The 26,570-nt window shown below is 50.5% G+C and overlaps 1 protein-coding gene across 1 annotated transcript in view; it reads right to left on the minus strand.

Annotated features, from left to right (window-relative positions):
• Positions 1 to 26,570, minus strand: part of CLSTN2 (calsyntenin 2) — a 352,520-nt gene that overhangs the window by 19,640 nt on the left and 306,310 nt on the right. The window contains exon 9 of the mRNA XM_062182012.1: positions 10,264 to 10,426. Within this exon, the coding sequence (XP_062037996.1) occupies positions 10,264 to 10,426 (163 nt within the window). The remainder of the gene's footprint in view (positions 1 to 10,263; positions 10,427 to 26,570) is intronic.

Genomic DNA, 26,570 nt, shown 5'->3' on the forward strand with positions numbered 1-26,570 from the left:
TGACTCTTCCTCTCTTTCCTTGGCGATAAGTGAGGCTCCAAGGCCAAGGCTGCTGACGTCCGATCACTGGCACGCTTGAGGCAGCCGCAGAGGCAAGGCAGGGAGGAGGGCAGAGCTGGAGAGCCACACAGGGCTGAGTGGAGCCCGGTGCTCTCCTCACTGCTGTACTTGGATGCCTTCGGCTCCTCGATGCACCTGTCTGCATCACTTGGGCTCACGGTATTCCTTGCCACTCACAGCTGACTTTGGAAATGAAAGGAGTCTCTTTGGAAGTGCTCACTTCATGGGGGTCGCTGGCTATCTGTCTGACTTTGAGGAATACCCTGAGATGGCCCACGGGTGAATGTGCTCCTCCGAGCCATTTGCATGCTCCTGCCCCAGCAGGGGGCTGTGTCTGTTGAGCTGCAGGAAGGAGGATGTGAGCCTGGGTGTGAGTGGTGGAGCTGTTCCTCCCCAGGGCATCCCAGATGTGTTACACTCCACATGCGTCATCTCTCTTATGTTTTGTCTCTCCCCCAACCCCTAAACTTGCAGCGGCAGACCCAGCAACCACCAACATCCAGTGGCCATGAAATGTGTGTCCAGCAACCACGTCAAGTTCTCAACCTACGTCATCCCATGGACTCTTCCCAAGACTCCGGGGAGGCAGGGACTCCTTTGTAGGGACAGGCGTAGCTCGCAGAAGCACGGGGCCCAAGGCCACACTGCAGGCAGTGGTACAGCATGAGTCCCAGTGCTGTGACTCCATCCACCCGCACACAGCACCTCTGGGGACCCGCTGTGATCTCTCCTCTCACTCTCCCCCACTCTTCACTCGGCAGCCACATTCTCAAAGGCCGAGCTCTGAGACACTCTTGGAGGCTAAGGCGTTTCCCTACAGGCTATTTTCTTTCACAAAAAAACCCACATTCCTGTTCTGTGTTTTTGACTCAAGCGTCCCAGATCTGAGATGGCCTCTGTGTAGCAGTGACAAGGTTCTGGGAGATCGATTCAATTAGCATTTTGCAATAGGAGGCCCAGCAAAAAATCTGACCTATATTTGCACCCAGTGGTGCTTGTGATGCAAGATTTTTAAACAAAGGATACATGCATTAAAAATCTCCTTGTTTTTAATGTTTAGTTTTCATAGAACACATGGTTCTTCTATGAATGTGTAGACAAAAATGGGGTCATGAATCATGTTCAGAAAAGAAAACCTGCTTCCTTCCACAGAGAACCTTCTTTAAATATTTGTATGCGTGATTTAGATTCCTGAGGCTAGATTATGCAGCGTTTGCTAAAGTATCTGCTGTTTGCCCAGCCTTCTACTAGATTTAGTGAATTAAGAGAAGTGGTCCAGGCTCTGGATGAGCTTTTATTGACTTGGAAAATAAAGCACAGACATTAGGAGGGCAAGGTAAAACTATAAGCATAGATTGTTGGCATAATAGAACCTCTGAGGTTGTCAGGAACATGAATCCAACATGTCCAAGTGACCTAGACAATGTGTCCTATAGGTCAGAATGGGGGAACGTAGCCACTATTTGTTGCATCCTTGAAACATGGTGGGCACTTTAATTTGCTGTTTTATTTAACCCTTAAGGGGTGGGATGGTATTTTGGATATCTGTGTCTCTGCTCTTTTAACTTGTTCCCTAGCATTTCTCCCAGCTTACCTGCATTTAAATGTGCCCCTGGCCTTTTGTGCATGGCCACAGGAAGAATTTGCAGCTGGGAGAAGAGCGGAAGGGCCTGCAGTTGAATCTCTTCCCTAGTGTGGTTCCCAGAAGCCTAACCCTTAGGAGCCTGGGGGAGATGTGGGTGTGGGCAGCATTTGGGGAGAAACAGAGGAAGAGAATGTGGCTTCCCTGAGAGGCGGACATGCGACAGCAGAGGTGGGAGGGGTGAGGAGGTTCTGGGAGGAGGACGAGGACTCGGAGGTACAGAGCGAAGGCAGCAGATCTGCTTCCTGGGCTGAGCCCTGGCAGGGGTGTACCCAGTGCTGGGGCAGATGGCCCAATGCTACTGGGCTCCCTGGCCACGGAATGGCTTCAGCAGCTGCTCCCAAGGATGGGCGTGGAGTGTGCTGGGAGACACAGTTACTGTGAGAGGCAGTAGTACTTGGCAAACACGACTCAGTGCAGCCTGCCCTCTCGGCTCAGCTCGGGCTTGCACTGGGGAGGAAGAGCCACAGACCATTCCCTCCCAGCTGTCTTTCATCTGAGGGTGGGACATATAGCCTTTGAATCAGTGACGGGCATTTCTCTCTGAGTGTTTCGAGGTAAAAAGTCTATGCAGTGTGATTGTACTGTCTCCTCGCTGTGCACAGTGTGCCCGGGATGCTCCTGGTCTTTCTTGCTGTCTTTCCCACAGCTGTTCAGGCTAAGAACCACAGGGCAAGCAGTGGGGGCCACGCTCCCTCTTGCTTGAGTTGGGTGCTGCTCTGTGCATGGCGGACGGATGGGGATGCCCTCAATGTACACAATTTCATGGATGGCTGGGCATCGATTTTGAGCAATGCAAATGGCAAGACTGTCTGAAATCTTGCTTCTGTCACTTCCTCATTTCAGTGATGGAGACATGAAACGCAAAGACTAGGTGACGTGTGTCATAGACACCCCTAAGCTGAAGCTTCAAAACTCAGCCTGCATGACCCCCTGGGTGCTCACACAGCTGCAGGTTGCAGGTGACCTGTGGAGATGGGTGATCTGACACCATGGCTGACGTGACCCACACTCAGCAGACCCAGTTCTTGCATGATCTCCAGCAGACATGTACATGGCATTAGTGAGCAAAGCATATGGCTGAGGGATGACCACAAAACTCAGCCCTCTGGGGTTGGGGACCTAACTCATGAGTAAGAAGGCTGTGTCACACCGTCTAGAGTCTCCCTCTTCATTCTCCAGATGAAGGAATTAAAAATCTCAGGGAAGCAAGATTCTGTCTTCACAGACTCAGAACAACATGCAACAGCAATGAGGGTCTGGAATTCTCTCCTGAGTCCAAACTCAGTTCCTCTCCCCAACAATAAACCATGGTGTTTGATGAGCCTATAGTTACCTTTAGGCCTCAGCTTGATTTTGTTCAATCAGTGGGAAATATGACAAGGAAATCTGGACAAGTGATTTGCTTTCAGATTCTGGCATCCTCTGAGCTGCCTTACTCTGCTGGGTGGTCTGGCAGGATTTGTAAAGGTGAGGGGTCCGGTGACAGAGATCTGCATCCAGACCCAGGCCCTGTATGGTCCTCCACAAGGTACTGACTCTCTCAGCGCCCCAGGTTCTAATCTGCAAACTGGGGCTCACAGTTACATGCACGTCCAAGGGTTTTGGGGAGAACCAGTGGAGAACGCATGTGAAGTGCTCAGCACAGCGCCTGGTGCGTGCCAGCTACTCGCACAGGCCAGCCAGGGGCCAAGGAACTCAGGACCAGGTGCACTGTTCTAAGTTTCCTCTGCCTTTCTGTTCACTGGTCCCTTCCTTCTCCCTGGCCGCGTGTCTCTCAGAGGTGCGGAAGTGACAGCTCCTGCTTTTAGATCATCATAACATTTTCTAATGAACATAACCCAGAATACGATACAAAGTTAAAAATATAGCTCAATTACACTGTATTTTTTACATTGGTCACCGAGTTTTAACCCTGATTTCATCTGTTGTTTTCGAACCAGAGGTATACGCGTGCCAAATTGACTCCATGGCTTAGAACAATCTTCCCTTGGTTTTTAGACAATACTAAGAGACACACTTGGTTCGTCATCTTTGTGTGTGGCATATGTGTGACAAACTTTTGTCAAGACAATCTTAAAAACAGGATGTAGTTCAATGAACATAATTGACTTAAAAATAGGATGTAATTCAATCAACCTTAACTGTCAACTTTTTCTAGGTCCTGGGGTCAGGGAAGGGGTCTTCCTGAAGCTCTGGGAAAACAGATAGCTCCTGTCCTTTGGTAACTCTCAACTGGGTGAAGGGTGGAGCCTGCCATCAACAATTCTTATGCTTCCCAGAGTGCTCCAGGAGTGAGCTCGAAGGTGGAAGAAGACTGGAGATCACGGGTTAAATAGCATCAAATAGGCTGCTTTCCTAGAGTGCTTTCGAGAATTTTTAATATTTTAATGTGCATGGTGGCTCTCCGAGGTAGTGGAGTGGGGATGGTTTTTGCTGTGTTTCCCACCCTTGACCTTGACCTTGGCCCATTTGTGCAAGCAAGGGGCATCCTATGGGCCCTGAGCTCCCTGAAATCTTCCTTGGGAAACACTGCCTGAATGAAAGGCAGACTAGGCGAGTCCGTGCCCCCTTCTTCAGCGGCAGAGACCCGAGGGAGGCAGGATAATTCCAACACAGACTTTATTAAGAGAAATTTGTACTAAATTAGACAAAGCTTATTAAGTGAAGGCATGTATTCCAAGTCTCCGTGCTAATGCTAGTGTCTGGCAGAAAAACGACCTGAAAATGTACAATAGATTCAGGATCCCATGTGGCTCCAATTCCCCTGTATCTGAGGACTGTTTGCAGCAGACTCCTGCAATGCTCACAGGTCATTTCTGCATTGTTTTTTTTTTTTTTAAATCCCCTCTTGGCCATTCCTATCTTTTGCCTTGGCTCCTTCCAAGAGCCAGCATGGGGATTCTGTCTCTGTCCTTTAATGGGCTGTCATTTTTAGAAACAGCTCCTCCTTGGCCAGCGCCGTGGCTTAACAGGCTAATCCTCCACCTTGTGGCGCCGGCACACCAGATTCTAGTCCCAGTTGGGGCACCGGATTCTGTCCCGGTTGCCCCTCTTCCAGGCCAGCTCTCTGCTGTGGCCAGGGAAGGCAGTGGAGGATGGCCCAAGTCCTTGGGCCCTGCACCCACATGGGAGACCAGGAGAAGCACCTGGCTCCTGGCTTTGGATCAGCGTGATGCGCCTGCCACAGCGGCCATTGGAGGGTGAACCAACGGCAAAAAGGAAGACCTTTCTCTCTGTCTCTCTCTTTCTCACTATCCACTCTGCCTGTTTAAAAAAAAAAAGAAAGAAACAGCTCTTCCTCTATTTCCTACTGTCGTACTTGCTAAGTAGGGTGTAGGACTCATGAAGGCCAGGAGCCACAGTGGCAAGCCTTCCTCCTCCAAGCCTTTCTGTGCCCCTGTGATAGCCAGGGACGGGCAAGACTGGACATCCTAGCAAGGCCAAGGTCCAGAGCACCAGAGGAAGGGTGAGTTGGTCATAGAAGACCTAGTCCCAGGCAGGGAGCCCCAGGAGGAGAGCCCCAAGAGGAGACGGAAGTCGGGCAACGTAGCTTCTCAAACAGGTGCCCAGAGCTGTGTTTCTTCAGCAGATTTAGCCATTTCATTAAAAGAACTCCTGCGCAGATGTCTACTGTGAAGCAGGTGAAATGAGCCACTCTGGTTGTAGCCAGGGAGAGGCACTCTGGACTGCTACATGTTGAGCATCTCCCAGAAGCCCCAGGGCTCCCCGAGGCTGGTCTGCACCCTCTCCAGCCTTAGCTGATGCATGCCTGTGCACACTAGGTCACAGAGTCTGGTGGGGAAGGCCTGGTTTAGAGGTCTGAGGATGAAGCAGATGTGAGTATCCAATTCTTGTTTTTTAGGAGTACAAATTTTTCTTTAGTTCTCAGAAATGAGAACAAATCAGTAGGAAATTCTAAGATAAAGGATGAATTAACTTCATCTCTGAAATCTACTTCTCCCAGGCTGTGACCCACTGAGAAACAAAAAAGCTGGCATTTGTAAAGGCACCAGTGGCTAGGCCAGCACAGAATGAGCGTGGCCAGGAGACGCCATGGACTCCACCCTGAGAGCACAGCGCCTCCCAGGACCGGGCAATGGTGATGAGCCCGTGAGCGCTGGCCACACGCTCATGATGCCACGCGTCTCCTGGCTGCAAAGGCTCTTCCCTACAATTATGAGATGCTACAGGCTCTGGGCCTCACTGGCAACGTTTCTTAAGTGTAAATGAAGTCTCATTTTTCTAATTACTGGAAAAGATACTAATGGAAATGAAATTCCACTGATTACGCTGGCTTTCAAATTCACTAACAGGACACAGTAGGCTAATTGGGGCTGCAGCACACTGCCCAGCAACAGTGCTGGCACCAGATCCCAGGAGAACTCAGCCAGCAGCTGCCATCCCATCATTTTCTTTTCCCATTGTTCAGCCCTGGTGGGAAATTTCACAAATGACAACTAGTTCCCTTGCCAACCTCCAAAGCACCTGAAAAGCACCCCACAACTGCAGTCCCAAAGGCAGTTAGAGTCACACAGAGGTGCATGAGATGCATAGCGTGGACCTCAGAAGGCGTACACATGCAGAGGTAGGGGCTGCACCGTAGGCCACTGATTCCACAGCACCGTGGTATACTGAAGAATCTGCATGGGTCCACCCCAGAAAAAGTAAAGATATGAGTGTGCACGGGAACCCTTCACAAGGCAGTGTGGGGTCCCAGGGTTTGGTCTCTCCTCTCCCCAGCCTCTTCTCTACTCCTTCTGGTCCATATGTGCTCCATTGCTAGGGAGCCCTGAGCAGCCTCTGCCACCCCCCTACCTCAACATACACTGCTACCTCCCTTCCCTTCCTCACGAACTCCTGCTCATTTTACTAAGCCCACCTGGAAGACTGAGTGTTTTCCTGCTGAAATTTCACCAATGGTTTGTCATTTCTCTCAGGGAAAATACTCAAGTCTTCTCCACGGCCCTAAAGACTGCACGATGAGGTTCTTGCCTGTGTCTCAAGTCCCATCTCCCAATACTTGTCTTCCAAGGGCCTATTCCCCACCTTCACTGACCCCCTTTTGACTCACCTGCTGCCCAGGGGGACAGGGTCCTTGTGTGGGGGTCGGTTCTAGGAAAGGTGAGAAGTCAGTGCATGCCCGGAGCCACGGGAACACAGGACCACTTGCTAGAAGTGCCCAGGGCTTACACATGGCCTGCAATGTTGGGTTAGGTGGAGGAATAGGGAAAGAGGTGCAGGAGGCGACAGCAGATGCTTTAAAATCCATGCACTTGTTCAAGTAAAAGATGCCACACACATGATGTGCCGGGCACCTAATCCTTAGGATCACCCCGTGAGGTAGGGCTCCCTCTTATTTACAGATAAGAAGAGAAGCTCAGTGAAGGACCCTGGAGGGGTCCACACAGCTGGTGAGTGGCAGGGTGGGGATTTGACCCAAACTCGGAGTTCTCTGACTCTAAAGTCTAAACTCATTCTCGTTGTTCCCTGGGGTGCGTCACTTCAGGGAGTGGATAGTAAGGGATCAGCCAGGGGAGCAGAGTGTTCCTGTGGGATTTTCATCAGGAGACTGTCATCTGTCGCAGGAGGCCAAGAGTTGGCAGCATCTGCATCCATCCACATCATCCCCTGCCTTTTTCCAAACACAGGATCGCGTCAGCAAAGTGGCCAGCTAACAGCAGGGAGCAGTGGCCATAGCTAGAGGGGAACAGCATGGTGGGGGGGGGGGGTGACAGGGAGACTCTGGGCAAACGTCTGCCCCCCTCAGAGCCTCAGTTTCCTCATCCATAGATTGGGACTAACACCGCTTTTTCACTGAACTGTGACTGTCCTCCCTCTGCCCCCCATATCAAGGCCCTCCTTCCAACACTGGCTGCTTGAGTTTCCACTAGGGAATGATATAAGGTCCTTCCACTCACTCGCACTCCAGTACTCCAAGCAAGTCAGGTGAGCACACCTAATTCTGAGTGAGAGCAGCCCTGGCATCCATCCAACAAGAAGACTAGAAATACTTGCCGAACACCATAGTATTTACCTTGTCTACCACATTCCTTAAAAATAAACACACACATGGATGTCTTGCTTGCAATTATTTTTGTAGAATGGCTTTTAAGTAAATTTTGATCAGATATAATAAGAGAGTACTTTAAAGTAGTTTGTGGAAAAAGGACTTAAGTTGATTTTGGTGCAAAAAATCCTTGAAATTCATGCATACGAGCAGTCTTCAAAAAAATGGAGAGACTACTTAATGAAAAAAATGCAGAAATTTCAAACATTTTTACACCAAAGTAAACTTATATTTTGATTCTATTTTCCCTGAACTTTCTGAAGCACCCTGGTATTCGAGTTGTTCTTTATGGAGTGACCACGCCCTCCTCAGTAGCAGCCCGAAGGGACATTAGAGAGGAAGTGTATCTCAATGGACAGAACCAAGGCCATGCAGAGGACCCCCACCTACAACACGTGCCTAAGGGATTTCAGACTCCCTATGGACTAAACATGGTCACATTTCTCTGATTCTTCCTCTTTCTTAGTGCAAGCGTTAGTTGTTCTGCCTCATTTCAGTTGAATAGTGCTGTGTGTGTGTGTGTGTGTGTGTGAGTGTTGGTGGTGTTGGACATGGTGGTGGTTGGTGACTGTGGTCATGGCAAGTGATTTGTTCTATAAACACACAGTTGTCACATCGGCCACCGCTGGACTTCCTATAGAGCCTCTGAGATGTTAGACATTGAGGCTGGAATCTGTAGCAGGTGGCACTTTCGTGCTATCTCTTCTAGGGAAGGGTGGACATTCTTTTTACATGGAAGGAGAGTCAAATATATCTCTGTTGACCAGGTAGACAGACTGTGTTGTTCATCAGATAGTTTCAGGTTTTCTTCCATAAATATTCTGGAAGAATTCCACTTCCCACCCTGTTGGAGTTAAGTGTGGTTGTGTGATTTTCTTTAGCCAACAAAAGTGAATAAAAATGACGGCATCACTTGTATAGGTGGAAGCATTGAGAACTTGGGCACACATTGTCACACTCTCGCTTCCTCTTTGCAGGGGCACAGCCCTGTGGCTGTGTGTCAGCTTGTGTCCTCAAGCTCATGAAAAAGCACAGCAGTGAATATGACGTGAGAATTCTTCTGAGTAACTGAGAGGTGAGCTTTGCTTGTCACTGACGCACAGCTTAATCTAGTCTAGCTGATTCAAAGCCATTGTCTTAATTCTTTACAGTGGGGACACGGGCCAGAGACCTCTTATGGCCATTCTCCAGGCTATGTTCAGTAACAACCACAGCTGGTGACAGTGTCCAGCTGGGACACAGAGCCGCACCAGAGGGCTGTTACTCTAGCACAGTCATGCCCAGTGGCTAATGATTGTGGTGCCACCTCTGAATTGGTGCCCTGCCATGCTAATCCATGGGTGGACTCTTGCCAGGTGACACAGACTCCTTCCTGATACCCTGGGGAAGTCTGCCACACTGAAGAACCTCTCACCACCAAGTTCTACTGAAACGTTCGGTGAACTTCTTGCTGTCATGCGTCACATGCCAGGCATCAAGCTGGTGGTCTTTGCTCCAAAGCATCTTCTGCTTCCTTACCTCTTTCATGCTTGACCTTCTGGGTTTTGCGTCCATACTGCTCCCGGGTGACCCCATACACTCTTCTCCCCACGCTCTGGGCATGGGGCTTCCCAGCACTCAGTCTTTATCACTCTCAGCACATTCAGACAGCTGGTCTTCAACCCCTTATCTTCCCTCGACCCTTTGTTTCTCACCTCTCCCTGCAGCTCTCCATGGCGAACTACCCATCCTTAGCCACAAACCTTGCTAAACTTCACAGAATCCAGCAACACAAGGTTGGGTCATATCTCAACACACTCACCTGCATATTTGGGGAGGGTTTTTTTTTCCTTGAAAGCACCCCTGCCCCCAAGGAAGCAGAAACAAAGACTCTGGCAGACCCGAGTGAGTGACACAGAGGTCACATCCTTGCCTGGAGAGCTGCTTTTCCTGGTTCCACAGAGGAGCCTGGCCTGGGCCTGGGAGAGAGGCAGCTGCTGAGGAAGTCAGGAGGGACCAGAGGCCTCCCAGTGGGAAGGCAACAAGGGGCTTCTATCCCCAGAGACCAGCGACGGGGTGCAGGGCTGAGCTGACCTGGAGAGTGGCTCCCCGTGGCTTCATAGTTTGGACAGGCTGCCTCCCACAGCCCGGAACTCGTATGGGGATAAAGGGAGATCCTTGGCTCCAGATCACCCCAGCACTCCAGCAGAGTCAACTGGAAGCTTGGAGAGAAGATTCTACATTCAGCTTTATCTCTATACAGCCCCAGTTTGGAACCAGGTAAGATGTCAGAACAATAAAAGACATTAGCAACTCAGAGGCAACTGTGGAACTGCTTGTGTTGATCTAAAATCAGACTTAGTGCAGGTGTGAATACTAATTTTTTTGTAAGTTCTGTTTGATCAGTAAAATCTAGTACATTGTTTTCTGGAAAACTCTCACACCACTTGCTCTCCCTGTCTCACTCTCAGGGTTTTTTGGGGGTCAGAGAGAAGGCTCCAGCTGGGGTTACCTTGCCAACAAGCACCGACTGTAAGCTGCATGGCTATGTGGGATGGATGAATGGGCCAGTCGTTGGTCACCAGGTATGGTTCATATGTTGCTCCGTCCATGTATAAGGTGACCACAGGAAACTCGACATTGATGACATAGTAATGCCACTCTTTGTCACAAATCTAATGAAAAAGAAGAGAAGCAACACTTAAAATTGAATATGTAATACAACACCAAACAAGTTCTTATTTTAATTAGGAAAGGGGGAGGGGACATTTTGGGTTCAACAATTTTTATCACAAAGCACTCAAGAATATAACACGGCTGACAAACACTGAGGTTACAGAAGCTTGTCATCAAATGATGAGAAAGGAGCCCCGGAGAATCCGACAATCAGACAACTCTAGTTGTCCTCAGGACCTGCAAGGGATTAGTTCCAGGACCCCCCTAAAGGTACCAGAATGTGTGGATGCTCCTGTCCTTGATGTGAAATGGGGCTGTATTTGCAAATAACCTGTGCACATCCTCCCGTACACTTTAAATCACCACCTCTAGATCACTTATAATATCTAATGCAGTGGAAACTCTATGTAAATAGTTGCTACACTGCATTGTTTGGGGTACAAAGACAAGAAAAGAAGTCTATACGTGTTTAGCGCAGATGCATTTGCAGAATATTTTCTGTCTGTGGTTGGATATAGAACTGTGGGCTGATGGCTGTCGTGACTGTGGGAAGATCATCTAGGTCACACAATTAGCAGCTATATAGGCTGGCCAATGTTGGGTGGACAGGTGGGAGCATCGGCTTAAATTGCTTTGTATAAAACTTCTTAGTTCATTAGTAGAGAACAAAGGTTTGATTGAAATTATTTCTCTAAGTTTAAAACTAGGTGGGAGGGCAAGAAGACAGTGCTAATTTGAAAGTGGGAATAAAGATGAAGACAGAGGGGAGGGGAGGGGACAGGAAAAGGAGTTGATGAACAAGAAGAGAATCAGAAGTTAAAAAGGGGGAGAGAGTGCAACACATGCAGGAAGAGGAAGAAGGAGGAGACGCGGAAGAACCAGAAGTCCCAATTCTTCCATCCATACTTGCAGGGGTGGGGAGTGTCTGGGCCATGGGCCACATGAGGCCTGCAAAATCATTTGGTCTGGCTCTGCCAAGGCAACGACAATTAGACTCCAAATCCAATCAGTGTACAGCGGGCCAATTGTTGATAATTTTGTAGTGCCGGAAGATGTTATACATATACAACTTATGCTCCCCACTCCTGCTGCAAGGCTTCTGAGAAGCTGGTGTAACCCCATGGCCTTTCTGCTCAAGGCAAATAAATTCCCAGGAAGATAAGTCTGCCCCTGCGCGTTCAGCTTCACCCTGCCTTGGTGCACATGGGAGGCAGGGCAGGCACAGATGTGCTCTCCTGGCCTGGACTCCCACACACACACCCCCGCACAGCCTTGTACACAGGACTCCGGTGTCAGGGCTGGGAAACAACCCCAACCTTGGTGAACCTCACCAGGTGAGTAGTTACGCAGAGGACTAGGGTGGAGTCACGGCTGCTGCCCTCAAGGGGCTGGCCGCACACAACATGACTAGGCCAAGACCGGTACCTCTTGGGAAGGGAGGCTGGAGGCATAAAGGAAGCCAGACGGGAGTCTGGTGCCCTGTGTTGGACTCTCCCTTTCCTACTCCCTCCTGCTCCAGCCCCTGCACTGCGCGAGGTCCACTGCGGCAGCGTCCCTCACACACATGCTCTCCCTCTCTTGCCCCTGACATGGGCGGCAGGGAGACAGATGCCTTTTGCATGAAGGTGACCCCGAGGTGAGGACATCAAAGCCCCCCCCCCCCCATCCCATCCCACTCCGGATCCAATGTGCTGTTTCTCATGAATAGATAACACCAACAGGGGTGCTAAATGATCTTCTCCCTTTCATTTTGGGATAAGAATTTTTCCCTTAATGTTCTTTTTATATTGTCCTGTCTCATGTCTCAGAAAATTGCTTCTTTTGAAGCCCATTAGCCTGATAAAGCCTGATGAATATTTCAGGGCCTTCGGACAGTAAGCAGGAGAGGCACAGGCTGGCTTCACTGACTCAGGGACCCTGACTCAGTGTATACCATCTCCTGCTTGGCACCTTGGCCCAAAACAGGGCTCTTGAGCTGGGCCTGCAACTGGAGTGGGGCACAGAGGAAGCCCTGAAGATCCAGGGCACACGGAAGGGTGGGAAACCTTGGAGAGGAACTGAATGAAGTACATAACCCAGGAGGCCAGAATACCATGGAGGTGGTTGGTGAGGAAGGACAGGCAGCAGCAGGGCAACCTGGAATATGGGTGACGTCCTGGGGGTGTTTCAGAAGCATCTGGGAACCTCTGGCCAGCCCAGGGTCAGGAGGGAGGGGTACGGTGTGGTGCCTCCTGCTGTATCCCCGAGGCAGAGCAGGGACCAGGCAGCTCCCCGTCCTGGCCCCCCTCCCCGCCCTCTCAGTGTCAAAGGCATGCCCACGCCAGGCTTCAGTGGGCTCCGTAGCTGCCGAAGCAGGTGGAGGATGGTCCTCTGCCTTCCTTTCTTTCACGACACTTGGCAGCTTTGTAGGACAATGCAAACCCTCTCCGGGGCAGAAGTGAAATCATCCCAGAGCTCCACAGCCGCAGTGGGCCTCTCAGCATCACATTTCCCACCAGGCATTCTCTCACTAGCTGTGCTGCCTCCCAGAAAAGCCAGTGACCCTAGACCCAAGCTTCTCTTTTGTGGGGTAGGATTTCCCATCTTCATGGGCCATGTCCACAGCCTTCATCAGCCGCAAATTCCAACAGCTTTTCAACTTTACTGAAAAATGGAACCTTGTATTGATAATAGTCCTATCAATATTCTGTGAAGCAGCTGTAGGGAAAGGCATATTTGGACCCCCCAGTGTAACAATTAGAAAGTTGCCATGGTTCTTCAACATTAGCATTAAAATGTCTCCACAGATTTCAGTTGAGTGGCTATATAGAATGATCATACTGGACCACAGTTAACTATCTTCTTATCGTGCACTGATTATGTACCGGGCATTATAAATCCTGCTGTAATGTGTTTATTCTGCATAAGTATTTGTTAGTGTTTCTGATGACATCCATAGAAAAGATTCCCAAAAACGTAATAAATTTGGAGATATTTTTGAGGCTCTTGATACATATCCTTAATTCCTTTTTCTGTCAGAGATTGTGACTATTTATACTCCTACCCACAGAGTGTGGGAGAGCTCAGGCCTTGCACCCTCCCAATACCCACCACCACCACCACCACTAACAACAGCAAAAGTAAAATCTTGGCAGTTGGAAAGAGGTGACATCTTATCTCACTTTAGCCTGGGTCACATAAGATGATGTCATTCACATGCTTCAGGATCACAAGGAGGGAATTCTGGGAATGGGGACCAGCCCGAGCTATGCTTCTGAGGTTGGAGAGATTGAGGACTGCCCCAGTGAGCCCCTAACAGGGAATCTAGTCTTCTAGCATGTACTAGGCTTAGCATTGTAGATGTCTCCCACCAAGAAGTAATCGAAGACAGCAGCTAAAGCAAATGCCTAATTAGGGCTTCATGAATGTGAGTCTATGATCAGGAAGAGACCAGCACTGAATCCCGCCAGAAGTGCCGAGATAACCTGCGATGGAAATATGACCAGGCCAGGGGACAGCCAAAACTAACGTGGAGATGTGCGATTTAATCAAGGAAAGAAGGAACACAGGCATGGTGGCCTTTCCTGGAGCTGGAATTCCTGTTTGTCAGTCACTGATGAATCCAGCTGCACCAACCAAGTCCCACACCATCCCCTGAGATAAAGCCCCAGGCCTCACTTAGAGCCAAGATACTTCACTTTCTGAACACCTGCTGGTGCTCCCAAGCTGGGCAGCCACGGCTGTGACTTTAGCTGGTGAGTGAGACAGAGACCAGAGACCCAGAAATGAATGTTGAGGACAGGTAGCAGACAGTGTTCAGAGCAGTCTGTCTCAGGAGTGGGCTGGCATTCCAGGGTGAGTCAGGGGCCAGGGAAACCGCCTATGAGAGGAACAGGAGTTTGGGTGAGAGGTTCTCTGTGTTGGCAGGCTCATCCAAAATGCCCTACAGAGGGCCAGATTGGAAGTTCTGACTTGGTTTCCCCAATTAACCCAGGTGTTTTTGAATGCAACTTTTTTTTTTTTTGACAGGCAGAGTGGACAGTGAGAGAGAGACAGAGAGAAAGGTCTTCCTTTGCCGTTGGTTCACCCTCCAATGGCCGCTGCAGCTGGCGCGCTGTGGCTGGCGCGCTGTGGCTGGCGCACCGCGCTGATCCGATGGCAGGAGCCAGGTGCTTCTCCTGGTCTCCCATGGGGTGCAGGGCCCAAGCACTTGGGCCATCCTCCACTACACTCCCTGGCCACAGCAGAGAGCTGGCCTGGAAGAGGGGCAACCGGGACAGGATTGGTGCCCCGACCGGGACTAGAACCCGGTGTGCTGGCGCCGCAAGGCGGCAACTTTTTTTTTGACAGGCAGAGTGGACAGTGAGAGAGAAAGACAGAGAGAAAATTCTTCCTTTTGCTGTTGGTTCACCAATGGCCGCCGTGGCCGGCGCACTGAGCTGATCCGAAGCAGGAGCCTGGTGCTTCTCCTGGTCTCCCATGGGGTGCAGGGCCCAAGCACTTGGGCCATCCTCCACTGCACTCCCGGGCCACAGCAGAGAGCTGGCCTGGAAGAGGGGCAACCGGGACAGAATCCCAGCATCCCGACCGGGACTAGAATCTGGTGTGCCGGCGCCGCAAGGCGGAGGATTAGCCTAGTGAGCCGCAGTGCCGGCCTGAATGCAACTTTTCAACATGAGATACATTTACTTACTAGTGCTGCCAGATAGTCCTTTGACTTCCAGGTTTTCAACCTAATGGGTGGGGTTTATCAAGTCTACAAAATACTGCGATGTATTGGGAATGGAGGTAAGTGCTGCAGACCACGTACAAGGCACTGCGAGGTGCCAGGGAATGGAGACACTCCTTCCAGCTGGGAGACGGTGGAATTTAGCATGAGATTCAAGGCCTAAGATTGCATTGGGAATAGATGCTGAGAAGTAAATTCCAAGCAAACGAAGCGGAAAAACCCCTGCTCCTTCATTCACTTGTCCGTCTTTTCTGTCATCAGAGGTTCGGGGCGTGTTGCAGATTCACTCATTCATCCACTCCACTAGGCATTGCCTGAATGCATTTTGATTTTGTGAACCACCTTTGTGGAGCTTCCAGTGAAGTGACAGAGTGAACAAAAAGGCTTGCAACAGAGTGGGACGCTCGCTGGTGACAGGTTTGTGCTGAGAGCCAGCCTGACCCAGTGGAGGAGGATGGGGCATCTGATGCTACTGGGAGGGTGGGCAAGAGCAAAGACGCAGAGCCCGTGGTGAGGGGTGTGAGATGTGGCTGCAAGGAAAGACTTGGAAGTCAGGACCGAGGACTTGGCCTTTCTCTGTCTGGCGGTTTCTGAGTGGGGTGGGGTGGTTGTCATGCATGACAACAGTCTTGGACTGAACTTCTCAAGACTGGAGCAGCTTTTCCTGATCCTCTGATGCTATTTCACCCTCACCACAACTCCTGAAGGAGGAGGAGCTCTCCTGCCCTGGATGCCTTTAGATGATAATGGGGAGGAAATGGCACTGTTTCCTTTTCATTCTTTAGATTCTGGATTCACATGTGATACTTTAATGTTTGTACATTTTAGTGGGATATGGTGCAACATTTCAGCATACACACGCAGCAAAAAACCTGGTCCCATCAGGCAGTTAGCCTTTCCCCTTCCTTATCTTTCCTGTGTGTTTGGAGCCTACCAGTTCTTCACATAGAATACTGTAACTATTGCAAACTAGAGTCGCCCTACTGTGCTGTGGAACACCAAACCCTTTACCTCCACCATACAGTCCTACCTCCTGCCTCTATTAGTCACTACTCTAGGTTTGGAGTGACCATTTATTTTAGTTACATATATTAGGATAGGTTGTACTTATCTGTGTCTGGCTTGTTTCACTTCATATAGTGATCTATGGTTCCACACATCTTACATCAAACGTCAGGATTTCATTCCTTTTCATGGCTGAATGATATTCCACCACGTGTATATGCTACATGTTCCTTATCCATTCATCCACCGAGAGATGCCTACATTGATTCTGTGCCTTGGTTATTGTGCACAGTGCAGCAAACAACATGCCGTGCAGGTGCCTCTTTGATATGCTGAATCTAAAGTAGTTCAGTCATCATGGAGAACAGATAGAGGTTCCTTGAAAAACTAAAAATAGGTACGTTATATGGCCCAGTCATCTCACTTCTGGGTCCATATCTGGAGGAAGTGAGGTCAGCATATGAAAGAGAGCATCTGGTTTCTGTCCCAGGGAACCTGCCATCTTGTTGGGTGTTAGAGCTTCTATCACGGCCTCATGTCCTGTCCCCTTCACACACATCCAGACTATTGAGTCAGGCTCTGGAACAGAGGCTTCTCTCCTGAGTGGTAGGCTTGAGTGTCATGTTGTTGTCTCCAAGCACCACCACCCCAATCCACCCCCCCCCTGCCCCCCGCCGTGCCACCCGATGTTCTAGGGGCACTTCCAACTCACTGTGGCCAAAATGGGGCTCAACATTTTTTATGTTCCAACTAAACCTGCCCCCTCTCCTGTGTTCCTGCCTCAACAAACAGTGCTGTAGGACATAACATCCAGGCCAGGACACAGGGCTTTGCTGTGGATTCCCTCTGCTCTTCCCCTGTCTTTAATTACTGCACTGTCCAGTTATGACATGAAGCTTCTATCTTGTCCAGTCTCCCTCTCTACCCTCATGAATACCCAGCACTTACTCTGGGGAGGGCAAAGAGATGCGGGGCAGGGGGGCTGGCTGATGGACAAAGTGTGTCCGGGACAGGCGATTGCAAGGTGGACCACATTTTAGCAGGCAGAGAGGACCATCTGCAGCAGTGGAACGCGGAGAGAGCAGTGGAATGAGCGTGAGCACCCTGCTGCTGACTGATTGCCCTGGGCTTGAGGCAGGAGGAGGTGGGCAGGGCAGCAGAAGGAGGGGATGGAGGCAGTCAGTGCAGGCCAAGTCTGTGGGTAAGGTGTTAGTAATTGCACCTGCTTTATGAGTTTTTGAGAAATCATGTCCTGGACTTAGGGGAAAAAAAATCAAACCTTCCTAAGCCCTGGCTGCCTTCTCTGTGAAGTGAGTATCTGCTCACTGGTGTTGTGTGGATTGAGCCAAGGCATATTCTATGCTCAGCATGTATTTCCAGCCTGATCTGGGAGCAGAACGCCTCTCCATTTCCAAATGCATTGAAACGCTGGGTGAAACACAAGAGCAACAATAACAACAGAGGAAAACAAAAATGCAAAAGCTGGGAACAGGAACTCTCTGGGTAAAAGAAGCAAAGAAAGCAAAGCCATGCCTGGGAGTTGACACTTGGTGGTGTGGAGGGGCTGCGAGTTTCAAAGCCTGCAAAGAGACAGGGATGGAGGTCAAGGCCTCTGCACAAAGGAACATAAGGCTGGCATGTTTGCACAAAGCCTGCTGCTTGGAAGCCACTGCCTGCTGCCTGGGCCCCAGGACAAAGGCTGCCGCTGACCTGGGCTGCAGTGGAAAGTTAGAGCCCCAGGTCTCCTGTGTGTATGGGCATCGGGCCCAAAGGCGATCAGCTCACATGATGTGGAATTCTGAAACTCAGAGACTGACTTAAACATGCCTTTGTGCAGTCTTTAGGGTCCTTAGCAAAGGCAAACTCAAAACCGCTCGCTAGAGACGGTGCCACACTTGGGCCATGGACACGACAATGCCTACCAGAGATGAACTCAGGGTAAGAAGTGACAAAGCCAGCTTTCTTTGGTGCGGGTGTGAGAAAACGTAGACACCCGCACGCTCAGACTCACATACCAGCAACCACAGAACATGCAGCAATGAAAAGGGAGAGGGGGAAGGGCAGTTTAAAAAAAAAATCTGGGAATAGAAGTAATAATTTTGAAATAAAAATACATCAACCAATGGTGAAATGTAGGTGAGAAAGCTGGCAGAAGAATTAGTAATTGGAAGATAGATGAGATGATAGAGCAGAATGAATGGAGTCTCTGGGTGCCGGAATTACAGACTCCAACAAATATCCTGGAAGGTATGTAGGGGCCAGGGAGGGGGACTGGCTTCTCAAGGCCTCTGTCTGGCACCCTGAGGTTCGTGTCGCTCTATATTTTAGCGCCTTGCACTCTAGACAGCCATTTGTTACTTCCACAGCCCCAGCCTGTGTGACAGTCAGACAAGCAAGCTACCTAAATCCCTGCTCCACAGGACACACTTGAAGCGTAGCTCAAATGTGAGCTTCACCCCATGAACTGCAGAGCTACTGAAGCAGGAAGATGGAGACCACACCAATCAGGTTCTCACGATGGAGGGACGAGCCAAGCCATCTGGCCTCGGGCCACTGTTCTGGAATATGAGGAAGATGAGGGGTTGGGCAGTGCCAACGTCAACCTGGTGCCAAGGCAAAGAAGCCGCTCTTATTTGCAAATCTATTTGAGATCTTCCCAGGAGGTCGCCTGCACTTCCGACATGGCAGGGAGAAGTGTGGAGTGTTTTCAGAGGAAGGTGTTGGTGACAGCTTGGAAAGTGCCTGCTGAGCCTCCCGTCAGAAGGCCACTGCTGACTCAGGACCTGTGTCAGAGAGGCCACCTGCAATTGAAATTTGGTTGAGCATCATTTGGGCAGAACCCCTAAACAATCCTGCAAAGTTGTTTTGCCATTTGTGCTTAGAGTGTGCACCAAGCACATCTTAGCACAAGGATTTAAAGCATTTATTTCAACACCCTGTTAGGTGCACTGAAGGTCCGCCTGGCATCCTGGCACCATGCTGTGACTTCTGCCCTGTCATCAGCTGGTTCATCTTTCTCACCCATCAGATCCTCCTTTCTCACCCCTGGGTGTCACCCATGGCAGGTCCCTTAGTTTTCCACTCATCATGGTCATGGATTAAAAGGTACATGTCAGTCAGTCTCCATCTAGTTCAAATGCCTCCTCTCACCCAGGGTGGGACCCATGTGCAAATTCTATGAAGCTCCCTGGAGGAAGGCATGGAGGTGCTGACGTGGGAGCCTGAGGCTAGGGTGGGAAATCTGCTCTCAGCAAAGCAGGGCTGTGCCTTCCCAGCACCCAGCTTCTGCAGGAGCCAGGAAGAACAGAACCAGCAGGAGAGACAGCGAGACCACTCCTTTGTTGTCACTCAAGGCAATGCTCTCCTGGGGGCCCTTCCAGGTTCCCTTTCCCAGCTAAGATTCTGGAAAACACCTCTTTTGCAAGTTACTGTGAACAAAGGGGTCCAGAGTCTAAAGCATTTTAGAACAGCTTAATTGGCCATCTCAGCAGGCTTCATCTGAGCAGTGGTTCTGCTAGAGTGCTCCCTGGCCCAGGGATATCAGCATCACCCAAGAACTTACTAGGTAAAGCAGAGCCCCCAGCCTCACCTTGGACCCCTGCAGGAGTGGGACTTGGCCAGCTGTGTTTCAGCAAGCCCTGCAGGTGCTTCTGGCATGGCTGGGTTCAAGACCCACCTGCCTCAGAGAATTTAATACACTAAGATGGGGAAGGGGGTAGGAGTAGGGCGGCCACTTCCCTAAATATTTGGATCTTACTTATTTTTCCCTCCTGAGGTGTCCCTATGAATATCACCTGCAACAGAAACATCCACAAGACACATGCTGTGAAGTGCTTCCAATTTATCCAATATCTGTTTACTGAGTGCCCACAATGGCCCAGGTCCTTCCCAGGGACTGGGAACATGACAGTGAACCAATTCAGAAGATTTTCTGGCAAATGCTCTGGTGGTCTCTCACCTCCCCTGTCCTGCCTGCCCTAACTCGTAGGTTTCCTCCTGTGTTTCCTCCTGTGCACTCAGAATCCTCGCTTCCCCCAGAGAAAACTGCCTCTCTTCCACCCATCTGCCCACCCTGCTTCCTTCCTGTTCACGGATTTTGCTTCCAGGATGTGCCAGGAATCCACCTGGAGCCAGTGGACATTAGCTGATGTTCCTGGGTGCAAATTCAGAGCTACAGAGACGCAGCTGCCTGCTGTAGGTTGCAGTGGCCTAGGTAAGGAACAAACATGATAGTACATTAGCCTGGGAAGCACACATCTCACGTCTGACAGTGTGGAAAGGGCCTGTTTCTCCTTGTCTGTTCCCTCCTTGGGCACAAACCACTGTACCAAGACCAAGTAGGGCACCTGCCTCCAGTTGGGAATGGCCTTGAATGGGAGGGTTTAGGGTGTAGTGCTGGTGCTCAGCGTCTGTTGCTGTGGATTCGTTCTGAGAGGAGTAACATGGTGGGGGCAAGAGGCACGGAGACACCACACAGACCCTGGGAGCTGGCTGAAAGCAGGCCAGAGGTGAGCAGCCTGCAGATTTGTTTATTTCAGTTGCTACAGCAGCTTATATAGCCAAGGCTGCCAATCTGGTCAAGGGGTGGTTAATACCCTAACCAATCACAGGCTGTTGCCAGGCAGTTTCTGAAGCCATCCAATCGCAGCCTGTTGCCAGGAAGGCTCCATTGCCATGTGGTTTCCGAAGCCATCCAATCGCAGCCGGTTGCTAGGCAGGCTCCATTGTCATTTGGTTTCCAAAGCCATCCAATCACAGCCTGTTGCCAGGCAGGCTCCATTGCCAGTGGCTATCTTGGCATGGCCTTCTCATTCCACCACATTTCCCCCTTTTCATTTATTTTTGAGCAACGAGAGGCATGATTCTTGGCCATACCATTGTTGACCCCGTTTCCATGTGGTCTCCGTATGTGGCTGTGCCTGTCTTAGGTTGTCCCCTAGGGAATCTTACCTGTCATTGACTTAACCAGTGCTCAAAATGGGAGACCACAGGAGTGCTTGCTCAGTTGGGGGTAGGAATGAGGAACAATGGTAATCAGGAATGGCATGACTGCATGCAGGCTGTGGGCCATTCAAGTGGCTGACCAGAGCTAGAGGGGTATAAAGCAGTAATGGATGTGGCTCTGGGCAGTTTCTCAGGGTAGGAGGATAGGGCAGGTGTGTCCACTAACAAGGCAGACTCTCAGTCTTGTTTAGCTGGTTCTGGTTGACTGTCAGTTGCAGGCTTGATGTTCTGGCTGGTACCCAAATGGGCTGTTTCACATTCTCTGGAAAGACATAAGCATATCCTCGACCCTTGGTTAGCAGAGGGTGTGGTCCCTTCCATTCTCCTGTCAGAGGGTCTTTCTACCTAACCATAGGGGATGGGGTCTGGGATGGAAAGGATCCCCACTGTTTATTAGCTGGGATGACCCCTTGGGAATCAAAAGTAAGAAAATAGATAGTGAAAAGGACCAAAGTCAAAGCAAGCTGTGGGTCTGGGGGCATATGATTGTTTTTCTGTCTTTGTAAGAGATCTTTAATTGTCCTGAGTTTTTTCAATGATTGCCTGTCCCTGTGGGTTGTATGGCAAGAGGCTGTGATTGGATAGCTTTGGAAACCACATGGCAACGGAGCCTACCTAACAACAGGCTGTGATTGGATGGCTTTGGAAACTGCCTGGCAACAGGCTGTGATTGGATGGCTTTGGAAACTGCCTGGCAACAGGTGGTTAGGGCATAAACCACCCCTTGACCGGATTGGCTGCCTTGGCTATATAAGCTGTACCAACTGAAATAAATGAGTCTGCAGGCTGCTCACCTCTGGCCTGCTTTCACCCAGCTCCCACGGTCTGTGTGGTGACTCCACGCCTCTTGCCCCTACCATGCTCTTCGTCTCAGAACGAATCCACCTCAACAAGCATCCCATCCTCTGAGTTCTGCTCCTCTCACAGAAGCCTGTGAGCTTCTCAAGGCACAGTGTAAAGATGTGGGAGCCCCTCAGTAACTTGTTGACAGACAGGCTGAATGAGTGAGTGGATGAATATATGATTATCAGCAGAGCCAGCAACATTGGAACTGGCTCCCCTAGAAAAGGGGGTCATAAGGGTGCAGCTGGGAAGTTTCCCAGTGGGGAGTCCACACACTCACCAGTGCTGAGCATCTGAGGAAAAAGGCCATCAGGACCCCAGTAGGGCTCTGGAGGGGAGACAAGAGCTTTGCGGGGAGAAGGAAGCAGGGTAGAGGTCATCAGATTCAGGTCCGTCCCAGTAAGATGCTGGCCAAGGAGGAGCCGATGTGAGTTGCATCACCAGCCTCTGCTTCAATGCACATCTAGGGGTACCAGCACCTCCTAGCTTTCCCACTGGGAGGCAAGGGCTTTGGGGGGAGCCAGCTCCTGGGAGATGCCAGCTCTACCTGGATAGCTATGAACGGGAGTGAGTTTCCTGAAACCTGCCAAGTGCAAGTTTCTTCATCCGTAAAATGGGTGCAATGGCTATCTTGCAGGAAGATGTGATCTTCAGACAATGTGATCAACAGACAATGGCTGGTACCTACTGTAGGTCAAGGTCAATGTTTGGTGCTGGATATATAAAATGACCCAAGATAGCCTTAGTTCTTTTAAGAGACAGGCAGAAAATAACATGTGCAAAAATGTGTAATGTTATTTCTGTAAGAAACACTATGCATGGAGGTACAGGCACCCTATGAGCCTGTAGCAGGGAGTTTTATCTGGTGATGAAGATGGGAGGAAAGGAGGGGGCAAACAGGCTGAAGTGGGGAAGAGCATTCAAAGGCAGTGAGACCAGCAGGTGCCACAGCCCAGGGCTGGAATACAGAGAATGAAGGAGGGGCTTGGGAGAACAGAGCCAGGGAGATAGGAGTCTCTGTTTTCTCCTGTTCCCACTGCTATCAGCATACCCTGGGGTTACCTGAGCTGGACTGCACTCTGCCTGACCCAAACCTGTGGGGATGCCCATTCCAACCCTGGAGAGGGTCTACAGTTCATCCCATTGCCAAGGCTCTGGTGCCGGCTCTTTGTGGGTTCCTGTTCTGATTCGATCTCTTCCTGACTGTGTGACTTCAGCAAAGTCATGTTCCTTCTCTGTGCCTCAGCTCCTTCACAGAGAAAACCATAGCATCCCCTTCTCATGGGGCTGTGCGGAAGGACTAAGTTAATACACATAAAACTGCAGAACACCACTACACATAGGGTGTGCTCCAAAGGGGCAGCTCTGGGTGTTTGCTCCCTGACTCATGGCCCTGGCATGGGGCCTCTGTCCTCCCCTACACAGTCCCAGTAGAAGCCCCATGCTCCCAGCATTCTCAATACACAATCTGGGCCACGCTCACTGCAGTCCACTGCTGCTCCCCATGCCCACTCCACTTCCCTCACCAAGTCCCTGGCACATAAATAATTTTACATGGCTATTGGAGTCACAGAACAAAAGTAAAAACAGGGCTGGCATTGTGACATGGAGGGTTAGGCCACTGCTTGGGATGCCCACATTGTATACTGGAGTGCTGGTTTGAGCCCCAGCTCCTCTGGTTCCAGTCCAGCTCGCTACTAATGTGTCTGGGAGGCAGCAGATGATGGAACAAGGACTCGGGTACCTACTACCCGAGTGTGAGACCATGATAGAATTCTGGGCTTCTGGCTGCAGCCTTGCCTAGCTTCAGCTGTTGTGCTTATTTGGGAAGTGAACTGGAGGATGGAAGATTGATTCTCTCTCTCTCTCTCTCTGCTTTCCAAGTAGGTAGAGATAAACAAACATTTTAAAAAAACCAAAGAGGAATCTCAGTGAATATCTTCAGAGAAACAATTACAATTTTGTGGACATATTTCATGTTTCAGTGCTGGCAAATGTATCTCCCTTGAAAAATCCAAATAATAAGTTTGTCTGTTTTGGAAAAGTGAGCTGATTTGGAACGGAACAGGCTAAGGGTTTCCTCCTGCGAAGTTGGCACCCCAGAGCTCACGGGGGACATCTTGAGCTGCCAGCTCCATCAGCCGGGCACTCTGCGGCTCAGACCTTTCAGCCACACACCTGCTGGGCTCGCTGTGTGCCTGTCTGCTCCCTGGTGGTGCTGCGCAGCACATGGGCGTTTAAAGGGGGAGTTCTTGAGTCCCCTGGGCAGGGCCTGCACCACCTGTGCTCCCCAAACTGGTATCGCTCTGGTGGGCTTTGGAGCTTCTGTTGCCATTCATGCTGTCAGGGGGCCGTGCCACGAGCATATCTCATTGTTGCTCCAGAAAGGACTTGAAGCTGCGGCCCGTCTGAGTCACCTGCCACACAGCAGGGCGATTTCCATGGAGAGGCTTGTTTGCATGTCTTGGGACCTCGAGGGAGGGCTTGTGAGCTCACTGCCTGTGCTTGGAGCTCCACAGCAGTGCAGCTGGGGACTTTCTTTGAGCTACAAGGCAGTCCGATCAGTTTCAGGGGATTTGTAGACATCTTTAGGGAGTAGTTGCAGTTCTGAACCCATTAGAACATCCAAGAGCTTCACCCCCAGGCTGTGAGGGATATTTGCGAACAGGGATTTTTCACAGCTGGGTTTGGGGGTCCCACACAGAGCTTTGGGGAGCTGGGGAAAATCCAGCAAAACCCTCTCTACCCCAAACAAAAGCAAAGCCAAGCCCCCAAACACAAGAACATGCCCAACACCAACTTTCTCTGACTTTGGAGAGAAGGCGAGCAATCTGCCCCACTCCATGCCTGGGTTCTGGTCAATCACTCAGCAGAGACCGAAGTGCTCACAACAGGCAGAGTGCACACTGGCTCCAAGCTTTTGTCTGATTGCAGATGTCAGAAAGTGAAAATATGAGGGGCTTCCTTGTGCAGTGAGGTGGAGGTGGCTCAGCCATCACTCTTGTTACAGCTCTGCAGGGCTGGGTCCTAATTTCACAAAGCCTCTGTACAAGGCTGGGAAAGCCCAAGTGCAGGAGTTTTCATCTCCTTGGGATCCCAGTGCAAGGCTAGGAACATAAATGTGCTCACGGCCAGCGCCGCGGCTCGATAGGCTAATCCTCTGCCTGCGGCGCCGGCACACCAGGTTCTAGTCCCGGTCGGGGGCCGGATTCTGTCCCGGTTGCCCCTCTTCCAGGCCAGCTCTCTGCTATGGCCCAGGAGTGCAGTGGAGGATGGCCCAAGTGCTTGGGCTCTGCACCCACATGGGAGACCAGGAGAAGCATCTGGCTCCTGGCTTCAGATCAGTGCGGTGCGCTGGCCACAGCACACCAGCCGCGGTGGCCATTGGAGGGTGAACCAATGGCAAAAGGAAGACCTTTCTGTCTGTCTCTCTCTCACTGTCCACTCTGCCTGTCAAAAAAAAATGTGCTCACAAGAAGGTACCCGAATTCCCATCACTCACCAAGTGGCCAGGTAGCAGGCACCATCTTTTCTATTTGTTTCTGTGTGTGTGTGTGTGTGTCTTCAGATTCATATGAAAATAATCATAATCAGTGAGTGTTGCATTTATTCAGGAAGTGCTACTTTTACAAGGATGATCTCTATAGCGACGAAAACATCAACAGCAAAGTCTCCCATCAAAAGGGCCACAAACCACACTTATGCATTAGTCACTCATCCATTCGCATATGCACAGAGCTGGTGCCAGGCCACCTGCTCCACCTGCTCTGGGCAGAAGAAGCGGAGGAGGCTGGAGCCCTGAAGACTCACTCTCCTGGAGTCTGGCAGAAGCTGGGGGGAGGCCCAGATTTCAGATTATTTCAGAGAGCCCTGATGTGGATGCCTGGGGTTCAGGGGACTTTACAGGTTTATGAGGCAAATAGTGCCCTTCCAAGGTCCTCACTACCTGTGAGCTGCCTCCCCTGCCTCTTTCCTGGAAAGGGAGGCCTCTACAGCAGGCCCCACCACAATGCCACATGTGTTGTGGGTCCTTACCCCCTGCATGGGGGTGGAGTTCTCCATACAAATGAGCCAGTATAGCCAAGTCTTGAGAAGCTCGTTTTCCTTCTAACCAAAACCCTTGGACAAGAATTTTGTTCTTAAAAAGAACAAAAAAAAATGAACATCCTTAATTAGCTACATTTCCAACAAAATCCTGGGGAGTGGTTTCACCCACTGTGCAGTCAGAATGGTCCCCAGTGAAGTCCATGTCCTGATCCCCAAAGTAGGTCCCATACAGAGTAGAGGGGACTGCAGAAGTGACCAGGTGGAGGCTCTTGAGATGGCTGGGTCATCCTGGAGCATCCAGATGGGCCCAGTGAGCTCACCAGGATCCTTGCAAGTAAGAAGAGGTGGGGAGGCAGCCAAGTCAGAGGTGATGTGAAGGTGGAAGCAGGGTTGGAGTGATGCAGTGGATGACATGGAACGTGGAAGGGCTGTGGGCCAAGGATTGCAGGCAGCCCCCAGAAATTGGCAGGGCAAGGGGACAGGTGTGCCCCTTGAGTCTGCAGAAGGAACACAGCCTCTCTAGCACTTCGATTTTT

The sequence above is a fragment of the Lepus europaeus genome, chromosome 2 (assembly GCF_033115175.1).
Source record: "Lepus europaeus isolate LE1 chromosome 2, mLepTim1.pri, whole genome shotgun sequence".
Taxonomy (NCBI): domain Eukaryota; kingdom Metazoa; phylum Chordata; class Mammalia; order Lagomorpha; family Leporidae; genus Lepus; species Lepus europaeus.